Source organism: Oncorhynchus keta, chromosome 28 (genome assembly GCF_023373465.1).
Source record: "Oncorhynchus keta strain PuntledgeMale-10-30-2019 chromosome 28, Oket_V2, whole genome shotgun sequence".
In the NCBI taxonomy this organism is placed as follows: domain Eukaryota; kingdom Metazoa; phylum Chordata; class Actinopteri; order Salmoniformes; family Salmonidae; genus Oncorhynchus; species Oncorhynchus keta.
In genome coordinates this window covers 58,941,582-58,954,991 of record NC_068448.1, presented here as the reverse complement: position 1 = coordinate 58,954,991, position 13,410 = coordinate 58,941,582, and the positions used below count along the sequence as shown (strand labels likewise).

The 13,410-nt window shown below is 42.7% G+C and overlaps 1 protein-coding gene across 5 annotated transcripts in view; it reads right to left on the bottom strand.

Moving 5' to 3' along the window:
* Nucleotides 1–13,410, bottom strand: part of LOC118361613 (phospholipid phosphatase-related protein type 5) — a 102,678-nt gene that overhangs the window by 44,430 nt on the left and 44,838 nt on the right. For all 5 annotated transcript variants that reach the window (XM_052483336.1, XM_052483337.1, XM_035741684.2 and 2 more), the window contains one exon: nucleotides 113–245. In XM_052483336.1, the coding sequence (XP_052339296.1) occupies nucleotides 113–245 (133 nt within the window). The remainder of the gene's footprint in view (nucleotides 1–112; nucleotides 246–13,410) is intronic.

Genomic DNA, 13,410 nt, shown 5'->3' with positions numbered 1-13,410 from the left:
TGTGTCAATAAGCAGAGGCTTTGATCCGAAGTACAACCTTGTCATTGCACAATTGCCAACTGAACCACAAAGTTGGCTAATGTTTCGATAATATTTGCTCTGTATGACGTACCCAGAAAGCGAAAGGTCCTGCGCACCAGAGGGTTGAGGTAGCAGCAGTCTCCTGTCAGCATGGTCTTCTCCTGACTGTCCAGCTCTTTGGACGAGTATTGTATCAAGAACAGGACGGTCTCTGAGATCATGATCTAGAAAAGAAAGGGGAACAGATAAGACAAATGGATGATAAACAAATGAGTATATTCTTCTAAGTGTTGAATCATGAATCAAATATGGTTTAGTCGGTAAATCCATCCATACTGTAACTCCCAACACACACACACACACACACACACACACACGCACATACAAACACAACAAAACAGCATCATAATCTATCTGAGAGACTATGTACACTTCTCAATGGCTGACATCTGCAAGGCACCAGTGGTATTAACTGAAAACATATTGAAGGAGAAGAGGGCTCTACTTAAAGCACTTCTAGTTACTGAGAGATGAGAACACACTTGTTTGTGTGCGTCTGTGTATGTGCTTGGGCGTGCGTGCATGCACGTGTCATGGTGTGTCTGTGTGTTCGTGTGTGCGTGAGTGCATGTGAGTGTGTTTGTGTGTGTGGTCATTGGGGTTAAAAGGTGAGCAGAAGGTGAATTCCTATTTAAAGCCAGAGCTTGACACAGTACACTTGATTATCAACAGAATTACAACCCAGTGGGTGTTGCCAGTTATACAAAATACCCCTAATTCAACACTAATGATCTAGAGTGGGTGTAATAATATGATTCCAACACTGTTAAAAACTAAAACAAATGATAGCATGTATGTTTCATTGATGGTATTGATAAAGGTATAAAGATAATTCCTGTCGATGCCTGGTTCTTCAATCCATGGGTTGGGATGAGAGGTTACTCTAAAAAAGTGATATCCTTGAGCTGTTAACATTTACAGAGGAGTAAAACTGTATAATTATAATCACATTTGCAGTTGCCATTGGTGACAGACGGTGAGGAGGGGGAGAGCAGAGAGAGAGAGAGAGGGAGAGAAGAGGAAGCCAGAGAGAGGGAGAGAAGAGGAAGCCAGAGAGAGGGAGAGAAGAGGAAGCCAGAGAGAGGGAGAGAAGAGGAAGCCAGAGAGAGAGAAGTAGAAGTTAGAGAGAGAGAGAAGTAGAGAGAGAGAGGGAAGAGGAAGAGAGAGAGAGAGGGAAGAGGAAGCTAGAGAGAGAGAGAAGAGAAGAGAGAGAGAGAAGAGAGAGAGAGAAGAGGAAGCTAGAGAGAGAGAGAGGGAAGAGGAAGCTAGAGAGAGAGAGGGAAGAGGAAGCTAGAGAGAGAGAGAGGGAAGAGGAAGCTAGAGAGAGAGAGAGGGAAGAGGAAGCTAGAGAGAGAGAGAGGGAAGAGGAAGCTAGAGAGAGAGAGGGAAGAGGAAGCTAGAGAGAGAGAGAGGGAAGAGGAAGCTAGAGAGAGAGAGGGGGAAGAGGAAGCTAGAGAGAGAGAGAGCGAAGAGGAAGCTAGAGAGAGAGAGGGAAGAGGAAGCTAGAGAGAGAGCAAAGAGGAGGAAGAGAGAGAGAGAGATATAGAGATCTAAACTCATTAAATACTGTAGATGGTAGGGATATGCATCTTTCCCTTTCAAGATGATTTGATAAGTATCTAGGTGCATGAGCTCCAGTAGGATGCAGGAAAGATACGTTTTAGTTTGAAACGATTTGGTGCAATTCCGTTTGATTAGAGAGTAAATCGATGCGATTTGGTTCAATGCGATACGATACTATTTGAGGCATTAACATTTGTTGCATAAACACATACATTTTTCATTCTAAATTCAAATCTACTCCTGATGGAGCTCATGAGCTTGGCCTCTCTGAGCTGGATCTGATGTATGATGTATGTCTATGGTATAATTAGGCACCTGAGCTGAGCCATAAGAGAAAATGGGCACCTACCACCCCATTATCTGATTGTGGGGGGGTAATGTTTCCTTTTTTCCACCCACTTTTGATCTGAAATCACCCACTAATACATTTCACATTTTTGCAGATTAAAACTGTTTGAGCTATTACTCTACCAATATTTGTCAGTGACATTGCTAATGAATATCTAGCACAACAGTTGTGGCCAAAAGTTTTGAGAATGACACAAATTTTAATTTTCACCAAGTCTGCCGCCTCAGTTTGTATGATGGTAATTTGCATATACTCCAGAATGTTATGAAGACTGATCAGATGAATTGCAATTAATTGCAAAGTCCCTCTTTGCCATGCAAATGAACTGAATCCCCAAAAATGCATGTCCACTGCATTTCAGCCCTGCCACAAAAAGACCAGTTGACATCATGTCAGTGATTCTCCTGTTAACACAGGTGTGAGTGTTGACGAGGACAAGGCTGGAGATCACTCTGTCATGATGATTGAGTTCGAATAACAGACTGGAAGCTTCAAAAGGAGCGCGGTGCTTGGAATCATTGTTCTTCCTCTGTCAACCATGGTTACCTGCAAGGAAACACGTGCCATCATCATTGCTTTGCACAAAAAGGGCTTCATGGGCAAGGATATTGCTGTCAGTAAGATTGCACCTAAATCAACTATCAAGCACTTCAGCGAGAGCGGTTCCATTGTTGTGAAAAAAGCTTCTGGGCACCCAAGAAAGTCCAGCAAGCGCCAAGAACGCCTCCTAAATTTGATTCAGCTGCGGGGTCGGGACACCACCAGTACAGAGCTTGCTCAGGAATGGCAGCAGGTAGGTGTGAGTGCATCTGGCCTGGTGGCCTGGTGTCAAGAATGGCAGCAAAGAAGCTACTTCTCTCCAGGAAAAACATCAGGGACAGACTGATATTCTTCAAAAGGTACAGGGATTGGACTGCTGGGGACTGGGGTAAAGTCATTTTCTCTGATGAACCTTTCCGATTGTTTGGGGCATCCGTAAAAAAGCAAGTCCGGAGAAGACAAAGTGAGCGCTACCATCAGTCCTGTGTCATGCCAAAAGTAAAGCATCCTGAGACCATTCATGTGTGGGGTTGCTTCTCAGCCAAGGTTGTGGGCTCACTCACAATTTTGCCTAAGAATCAGCAGGTATAGCCAGATTATATTTGTGTCTTGCAGGTTTCTTTGGCTAATAAAAGCACAATTTTCAACAGTACATCTGATATTGATAACCTAGCAAATTACAATTGTGGTCCTTCTGTAGCTCAGTTGGTAGAGCATGGCGCTTGTAACGCCAGGGTAGCGGGTTCGATTCCCGGGACCACCCATACGTAGAATGTATGCACACATGACTGTAAGTCGCTTTGGATAAAAGCATCTGCTAAATGGCATATATTATATTATATTATTACATTGTTTGTCAATCAACAAATAACTAACTAACTATTTTAACCTTACTGTTACGAACCAGCTCGTAACAAAGAGGGAGACAAAGAGATAATGAAATTACAAACATTTTTATTAAATAAAGTAAACTCTATTTCTTTCCCAAGATGGAATAGCAGTCAGACGTCCTTTGTCCTCGTCTTGTCATGTCCCGTGTATATATATATATATATATTTACATCTTTTCTTCGCATTTCTTTTATATATATATATATATATATATATATATATATATATATATATAAAAGCTAGCCAGAAGTTAGCCAGAAGCTAGCCAGAAACTAGCCAGTTTACTGGCTAATGTTAGTATTCAGCTAACCACGGTTGGTGGTCATCAGCTATCCTTTAGCTCAAAAAGCTATCACCAGTTGTGTACAACGCGACTCATATCACAGCATACCAGACCTATTTCTCTCCATATCCCCAGATTTCTACCGCAAGCTCTGGACATTTACACCTGGATCTTGCAGCTAGCTAGCTGCTATCCGAGTGAATATTGTCTTACGTCAGTCCCGGAGCAAACATTAATTATTCCGGAGCTAGCCAGCTGAAGAGTTCCATCAGCCACTCCTGGGCTACAAATCACCTATCCAGACCCATTTTACTGCCGACGCGGAGCCCCAAGGGGCCTATCACGACTGGACTACCGACGTTATCTGCCCTTGGGAGTTATCCAACTGGCCCCTCTGTCGCGACGTTACCTGAACGCCCATCTGCGGCCCGCTAATTGTTAGCTGTCTTATCGGCTGCTATCTGAATAGGTCTATCGGACAATTTTCTTGGGTCACTATAACTATATCTATTTTTCCAATTGGATTGGTCCCCTCTACCACACGGAACCCCACAGATATACCGATAGAAACGCACAAGGTGGCTAAAAATAGACATCCTCCGTCTTCTGCTAGCTTGCTACCCATGGCCCGGCTATCTTTCTGAATCGCCATGACCCCAACCAACCTCACTACTCACTGGACCCTTATGATCACTCTGCTAAGCATGCCTCTCCTTAATGTCAATATGCCTTGTCCATTGCTGTTCTGGTTGGTGTTTATTGGCTTATTTCACTATAGAGCCTCTAGCCCTGCTCATTATACCTTATCCAACCTTTCAGTTCCACCACCCACACATGCGATGACATCACCTGGTTTCAATGATGTTTCTCTCTCATCATCACTCAATGCCTAGGTTTACCTCCACTGTATTCACATCCTACCATACCTTTGTCTGTACATTATACCTTGACGCTATTTTATCGCCCCCAGAAACCTCCTTTTACTCTCTGTTCCGGACGTCCTAGAAGACCAATTCTCATAGCTTTTAGCCATACCCTTATCCTACTCCTCCTCTGTTCCTCTGGTGATGTAGAGGTGAATCCAGGCCCTGCAGTGCCTAGCTCCACTCCTATACCCCAGGCTCTCTCTTTTGATTACTTCTGTAACCGTAATAGCCTTGATTTCATGCATGTTAACATTAGAAGCCGCCTCCCTAAGTTTGTTTTATTCACTGCTTTAGCACACTCTGCCAACCCGGATGTCCTAGCCGTGTCTGAACCCTGGCTTAGGAAGACCACCAAAAACTCTGAAATCTCCATCCCTAACGACAATATTTTCAGACAAGATAGAACGGCCAAAGGGGGCGGTGTTGCAATCTACTGTAGAGAGAGCCTGCAGAGTTCTGTCCTCCTATCCAGGTCTGTATCCAAACCATTTGAACTTCTACTTTGAAAAATCCACCTCTCTAAAAACAAGTCTCTCACCGTTGCCGCCTGCTATAGACCACCCTCTGCCCCCAGCTGTGCTCTGGACACCATATGTGAACTGATTGCCCCTATCTTCAGAGCTAATGCTACTAGGTGACCTAAACTGGAACATGCTTAACACCCCAGCTATCCTACAATTTAAGCTTGATGCCCTCAATCTCACACAAATGATCAATGAACCTACCAGGTACCACCCCAAAGCCGCAAACACGGGCACCCTCATAGATATCATATAACGAACTTGCCCTCTAAATACACCTCTGCTATTTACAACCAAGATCTCAGAGATCACTGCCTCATTGCCTGCATCCGTAATGGGTCAGGGGTCAAGCGACCTCCACTCATCACTGTCAAACGCTCCCTGAAACACTTCAGCGAGCAGGCCTTTCTAATCTACCTGGTCCGGGTATCCTGGAAGGATATTGACCTCATCCCGTCAGTAGAGGATGCCTGGTTATTTTTTTTAAATGCCTTCCTCACCATCTTAAATAAGCATGCCCCATTCAAGAAATTTAGAACCAGGAACAGATATAGCCCTTGGTTCTGCATTAGCATCGAACAGTCCCCTGTGATATGCAATAACAATATACACAGGCAGTTAGAAAAGCCAAGGCCAGCTTTATCAAGCTGAAATTTGCTTCCTGCAACACAAACTAAAAAAAGTTCTGGTACACCGTAAAGTCCATGGAGAATAAGAACACCTCCCAGCTGCCCACTGCACTGAGGATAGGAAACTCTGTCACCACCGATAAATCCACTATAATTGAGAATTTCAATAAGCATTTCTCTACGGCTGGCCATGCTTTCCATCTGGCTACCCCTACCCCGGTCAACAGCACTGTACCCCCCACAGCAACTCTCCCAAGCCTTCCCCATTTCTCCTTCTCCCAAATCCAGTCAGCTGATGTTCTGAAAGAGCTGCAAAATCTGTACCCCTACAAATCAGCCGGGCTAGACAATCTGGACCCTTTCTTTCTAAAAATTATCTTCAGAAATTGTTGCAACCCCTATTACTAGCCTGTTCAACCTCTCATTCGTGTCGTCTGAGATTCCCAATGATTGGAAAGCAGCTGCGGTCATCCCCCTCTTCAAAGGGGGGGACACTCTTGACCCAAACTACTACAGACCTATATGTATCCTACCCTGCCTTTCAAAGGTCTTCGAAAGCCAAGTCAACAAACAGATTACCGACCATTTCGAATCCCACCGCACCTTCTGTGCTATGCAATCTGGTTTCAGAGCTGGTCATGGGTGCACCTCAGCCACGCTCAAGGTCCTAAATGATATCTTAACCGCCATCGATAAGAAACAATACTGTGCAGCCGTATTCATTGACCTGGCCAAGGCTTCGACTCTGTCAATCACCACATCCTCATCGGCAGACTCGATTGGTTTCGTTTCTCAAATTATTGCCTCGCCTGGTTCACCAACTACTTCTCTGGTAGAGTTCAGTGTGTCAAATCAGAGGAACTGTTGTCCGGGCCTCTGGCAGTCTCTATGGTGGTGCCACATGGTTCAATTCTTGGGCCGACTCTCTACTCTGTATACATCAATGATGTCGCTCTTGCTGCTGGTGAGTCTCTGATCCACCTCTACACAGACGACACCATTCTGTATACTTCTGGCCCTTCTTTGGACACTGTGTTAACAACCCTCCAGACGAGCGTCAATGCCATACAACTCTCCTTCCGTGGCCTCCAACTACTCTTAAATACAAGTAAAACCAAATGCATGCTCTTCAACCGATCACTGCCTGCACCTGCCCGCACATCCAACATCACTACTCTGGAAGGTTCTGACTTAGAATATGTAGACAACTACAAATACCTAGGTGTCTGGTTAGACTGTAAACTCTCCTTCCAGACTCACATCAAACATCTCCAATCCAAAGTTAAATCTAGAATTGGCTACCTATTTCGCGACAAAGCATCCTTCACTCATGCTGCCAAACATATCCTCGTAAAACTTACCATCCTACCGATCCTCGACTTCGGCGATGTCATTTACAAAATAGCCTCCAATACCCTACTCAATAAATTGTATGCATTCTATCACAGTGCCATCTGTTTTGTCACCAAAGCCCCATATACTACCCACCACTGCGACCTGTACACTCTCGTTGGCTGGCCCTCGCTTCATACTCGTCGCCAAACCCACAGGCTCCAGGTCATCTACAAGACCCTGCCAGGTAAAGTCCTCCTTATCTCAGCTCGCTGGTCACCATAGCAGCACCCACATGTAGCACGCACTCCAGCAGGTATAGCTCTCTGGTCACTCCCAAAACCAGTTCTTCCTTTGGCCGCCTCTCCTTCCAGTTCTCTGCTGCCAATGATTGGAATGAACTACAAAAATCTCTGAAACTGGAAACACTTATCTCCCTCACTAGCTTTAAGCACCAGCTGTCAGAGCAGCTCACAGATCACTGCACCTGTAGATAGCTATAATATATCTATAATATAGCCTACCTCTTCCCCTACCGTATTTATTTATTTATATATTTTGCTCCTTTGCACCCCATTATTTCTATTTCTACTTCGCACATTCTTCCACTGCAAATCTACCATTCCAGTGTTTTACTTGCTATATTGTATTTACTTCGCCACCATGGCCTTTTTTGCCTTTACCTCCCTTATCTCACCTCATTTGCTCACATCGTATATAGACTTATTTTTTTACTGTATTATTGACTGTATGTTTGTTTTACTCCATGTGTAACTCTGTCTTGTTGTATGTGTCTAACTGCTTTGCTTTATCTTGGCCAGGTCGCAATTGTAAATGAGAACTTCTTCTCAACTTGCCTACCTGAAAGGTAAAGGTGAAATAAATAAATAAAATAAAGCCTAATATCGCGCAAGCCATTTAACAAAGATCTGAATCCTGCCGGTGACTCGCAGATGTGTAAGATCAGATATAGGCCTACCTCTCGTTGGTCAGCGCACAATGTTGCGCACAGCGTGCAGTTTGAATAAGCTCAGCATGCAAAATGACGATTAGATCAAAGATTGTCAACACAGTTCATGCTCAGTTTGACACTGAAGGAGAGGACGCATCAGTTGTCACAAAAGATGAGAAGCATTTTCAGAAACGAACTAAGAAAGTAATATGAGCACAACATTTTAGTGAACTGGCGATTCGTAACATTTGAATCGATTTTCTGACATATGCATGCTACATTTGGATATATTTTGGGTTCCGCAGACACACATATCTTAAACATTTGAACAGGGGATAAAGCATATCAGTAAATTGTTAGATCCCTAGTAGATGGGTTTGCAGTGTTTGGTTTGCTATCATTGTAGTCCTATTTAAAAATGTATCAATTGGGAACATCACTTTTTAAATAGATATAAATACATTTCCAGTCTGTTTCGCTAGACTTCCAGCCATTGTGCTACTGCTAATTAGCAATGGACCGCAAAACTACACTACCTTCAAACTGCACACAGAGACATAAAAATGCAATCCATGAATTTATCTGACTTTAGGTAAGTAGAAAAAGTGCTTGATTTCAAAAATCTCGCACTGTCCCTTTTAATGTGCAACCTTGTGGCTCCAAAGACCACACACGCATGTTCGCACGCAGACACGCACACACACAGGTTCCCAGGCTGCTGTTTCTGCTTCACTGGCCACACAGATGCAGCAGGACCTGTCAGGGAGTCTAGGACTGAATGGGCCGCCGGGCCGCCAGGGAGTGAAAGGGTTCAACACCGGAGCTTAGGGTTGTACTGTTTCCCCCCTAGCACAGGTGCTGCTGCCATGAGTGATTTATTTAACACTACTCTGGTGCAGGGAGAGAGTGAGGGAGAGAGGGACAGAGAAAAAGAATGAAAGAAAGAAAGAAAGAAAGAAAGAAAGAAAGAAAGAAAGAAAGAAAGAAAGAAAGAAAGAAAGAAAGGAGGAAAATCTAAGGTCTGCTGTATCAGGTCCCAGTTGAGAATACAGTGATAAAGAGCCTTCATCCTCCTCCTCCTGCTCCTCCTCCTCTCAGGGGAACAAAACAGCCCAGGGTATTACTGAGGCCTAGTACTACCAGAATCGGTTACATCTAGGTTACACACATTGTACTGCTCTCGAGGCCAACTACGCCACCTAATCAACATTCTTTATGTGCTTCACTGTCTCATGTTTATTTTGTTTGCTTCAAAATATCTATTTAAGGGTGTATAGTAAAGAATCTGATTAATGAGGATAGAAAATACTATGCTACAGCAGCATAGCTATTTCATTGACTCTACTACACAGTATTATTACTACACTGTAATCCTTGTGACCTGAACTGGTATCAACGAGACCTGGGCTGAAATACATGTATTTGTTATTTAAATAAATGTTTTCTGTGTATTTGAGTCTTTTCAAATTCAAGGCCCAAAACAAGTACTTTAACTTGAGTATTTGAATGTTTGTTTTGTAAAAAATATATTTAAAAAATTGTATTTGAAAGTATTTTAAAATACTTATTTCAAATACTATTTTCAAATACATAGGTTAAATGCATTGGAGTGTATTTGAGTCAGTGTATTTGAGTATTTTCAAATACGTTCCAATTGTATTTCCAAATGCATTTTTACTATTTAACTACTTGTTTTTTTACAAAGGTTGTCTGAATATTTGTTTTGAAATGTGTTGAAAAGTAATTGAAATACCTGAAATAGTATTTGAACCCTGGTCTGATATTAACCACCTTTGGACAGTGGGATAGTTTTATCCAATGGTATTGAATCATTGCTGTCTGTTATCTACTTAACAATCTGTCATCATCAAGGCAATAACATCCACTGCCTACAACCGGCATTAAAAAGCACACGTGAAGTAAAAATTGTCACATCTTTGAAATAATGTAGAGTTTGGTGTGATCCTAGCATTTATTCTATTTATTCAGTCATGGCAGAAAAATATTGGCACCCTTGCACTTTGGAAGAAATATTGCATTATTGGAACAGAGAACTGTTGAAATTAAAACATATTTTGGTATCCATGTATGTATGTATGTCTTTGGTTTGCAGTTGAACAAGACAAACAAATCTGAATAATTTACTAAATGTTAGCTTAATCCTTGTTCGAATGGTGTAGAAAGCACTTTCATCAACTGCCACATAGATTCAAGTTGACCTTCAGACGCAAAGTACAACAGTTTCAACTCGCACCATCTGTGGTCAACTCAATGAAAGGGGGTTATACGGTAGGAGACCCTTGGGGGACCCCACTGCTGAGAGAGAGACATAATAAAAGCAGACTGCAATTGGCAAAAACACACCGGAACATGAGAAAATCATTCTGGGAGAATGTCCTGTGGACAGATGAGAACAAATTAGAGCTTTTTAGTAAAGCACACCATCTCTATGTTTACAGAAAACAAAATGAAGCTTTCAAAGAAAATGACACCTTCCCTACAGTCAAACATGGAGGTTCCGTGATGTTTTAGGGTTACTTTGCTGCCTCTGACACTGGGTGCCTTGAACGTCATGAAATCAAGAGAATACCAAAGCATTTTGGAGCGCAATGTCAGACCCAGTGTCAGAAATCTGGATCTCCGTTGAAGGTCATGGGTCTTCCAGCAGGACAATGACCCCAAACAAACTTCAAAAAGCACCCAGGAATGATTCAAGATAAAACGCTGGACTGTTCTGAAGTGGCCAGCAATGAGACTAGATTTAAATCCCATTGAAAACTTGTGAAGAGATCTGAAAACAGCAGTTGGGAGAAGGCACCCTTTAAATCTGGGAGAACTGGAGGAGTTCGCACAAGAAGTGTGGTCCAAACTGCCAGTACAGAGGTTCAGGAAGCTCATCGATGGCTATAGGAAGCGCTTTTATCACAGTTATTTTGACAAAAGGCTGTGCTACCAAATATTAAGTCTACAATGTCAATCATTTTGTGAATGCCATTTCGATTTATTTTCTGATTAAATTGATATACTAAGTTCTGAATTAAAAACAAATGTTCTGTAATATTAACAGTGAAATAAAGAATTGTGGAGATTAAGCACTTTGGTCAATTTCAACTTATTTTTGGGGAAAGTTGTGAGTTACTTGAAAAAATATTTTTGGTCATGACTGTACTTACTGTCCTGTTTATGGCTGTTACGGTGACCGTATTGCCGCCACGCGGGCGGTCACGAGTCATGACGGCAGGCGATTCCACGTGATCATTTAGTCATGGTAATTAGGCCTTTCCAAGCTCTGATGCTGCTGATGGTCATTGGTAGTCTACCAAACTTGCTAACTGCCTGGTACTCCGGACTCTATTGTTCCTCTAATCACTCTGACATCACTGCAAATGTAACCAAAAATCTAATCAAACACTTCATGAGAGTCTATGAGCTCATGTTGCGCAACATTTATATAGAATAGGCAATTGCGTGAGAAAACAGAGTGATGGCCTCTATTAAAAAGAGCAGGATCCTATAAGCTTTCTATGGGCTAGGCCTACTATATTTATTTCTCAACTTTCCTAATATTAAGCACATTGCTTCTCTTTACAACAGGAGTATAACCAACCTATCCAGTTGGCATGAAAACAAACCACGTGAAAAGCGTCCTCTGTTCACTATTTAAGGGCATAGAAGACATGTATTTTTTTCCGCGGCCCCTCTTTCGAGACAGGTGCATGATAACGGTCAATTCTAAATCAAAACAAATCTCACACATATATTATTTAATATATGTAAATACGAGATTAAATCAAGAACAGTGACAATATCAGCCTATTACTTGTAAATGATATATTATCACTTGTGAATGATACCCAAATCATAGTCGCACACATCATGTAGCCTAGCCCATAGACACATCACTAGGGATGAGCCCCCTGCCATCCAGAACCTCTATACCAGGCGGGGTCAGAGGAAGGCCTATTGTCAAAGACTCCAGCCACCCAAGTCACAGACTGTTCTCCCTGCTACTGAAATGGAAAGTGGTACCAGAGGGCCAAGTCTGGGACCAAAAGGCTCCCAAACAGCTTCAACCCCCAAGCCATAATACTGCTTAACAGTTAATCAAGTGGCTAGCCTGACTATTTGCATTGACCCCCTTTTTACTTGCACTGGCTGTCTTTCACCGGCTCTATGAACACTCACTGAACTCACACTATAACATATACTCCACTGCCACTCCTACACACACACATACACACACACACTACAAGCACCGCTCACACACACAAAACACACATGCATATTGACGCCACACATACCCTCACACATAGACACACCTTCACACTCTTTCACACTTTCACACTTCCCAAACACTGCTGCTATTCTGTTTATTTTCTATCCTGATTGCCAAGTCACTTTTACCCCTACCTACATGTATATATTACCTCAACTACCTCGTTGTATTCGGCGCATGTTATTTGTGGGTGAATCTGTGCTTGAAATTCACTGCTCGATGGAGGGACCTTACAGATAATTGCATGTGTGGGGTACAGAGATCAGGAAGTCATTATAAAATGAATGTGGAAAAAGTCAAGGGGTGTGAATACTTTCTGAAGGCACTGCACATAACACTTATAACTTATGGGGACTTAGTATGTAGTGCATATACCTGGCTGATAGAACTGAAACCAGACATTATGATGTAGAGCAGCTTATCTTCATTTACTGATCATTCTGAGTTAAATTGGCTTCATGCTAAGATATGACACAAACTGCATTGCTCACCCTGTCACAATCACAATACCACTTCTTATTCCATAACCACAGTGCCTATAGCTTAAATTACAGTCAACAGCAATTCCAGTATGTTACAGTCTCTAAGTAATATGAGGACAGCAGTTAAACTAGTTAGTGTGGCTGTCTGTGTCAGCTTAGACTGACATTACTAAGCTGTTTTATGGCGTTTTGCTCAGCTGGTGTTCTACGTTTTGCTGATGTGATGTGAATGTATTTATTTCCTGGTTGGTGTTCGGCCTGGCCCTGAATCGATACTGTCTTTAACACTATCAAACTGACCCTTGTGCTGTGTGTGTGTGTGCGTGTGTGTGTGCGCGTGCGCTACCATTGATGTGGAATCCAATACTAACATTGCCTCATGCTGATGCAGAGGTGTATGTACTGTAGTTTAACACACACACACACAAACACACACACACACAGCTGTGAGCTGAGATGCAGATGGGTAACGGTCACTTTGCTACCCCGTCCCGGTAACATCACTTAGCATCGCATCACCTTGACGTGGGAGCGCGACCGCCACGGCCTAACAGGCCACCCACGGCTCCATCTAGACTTCCTTCT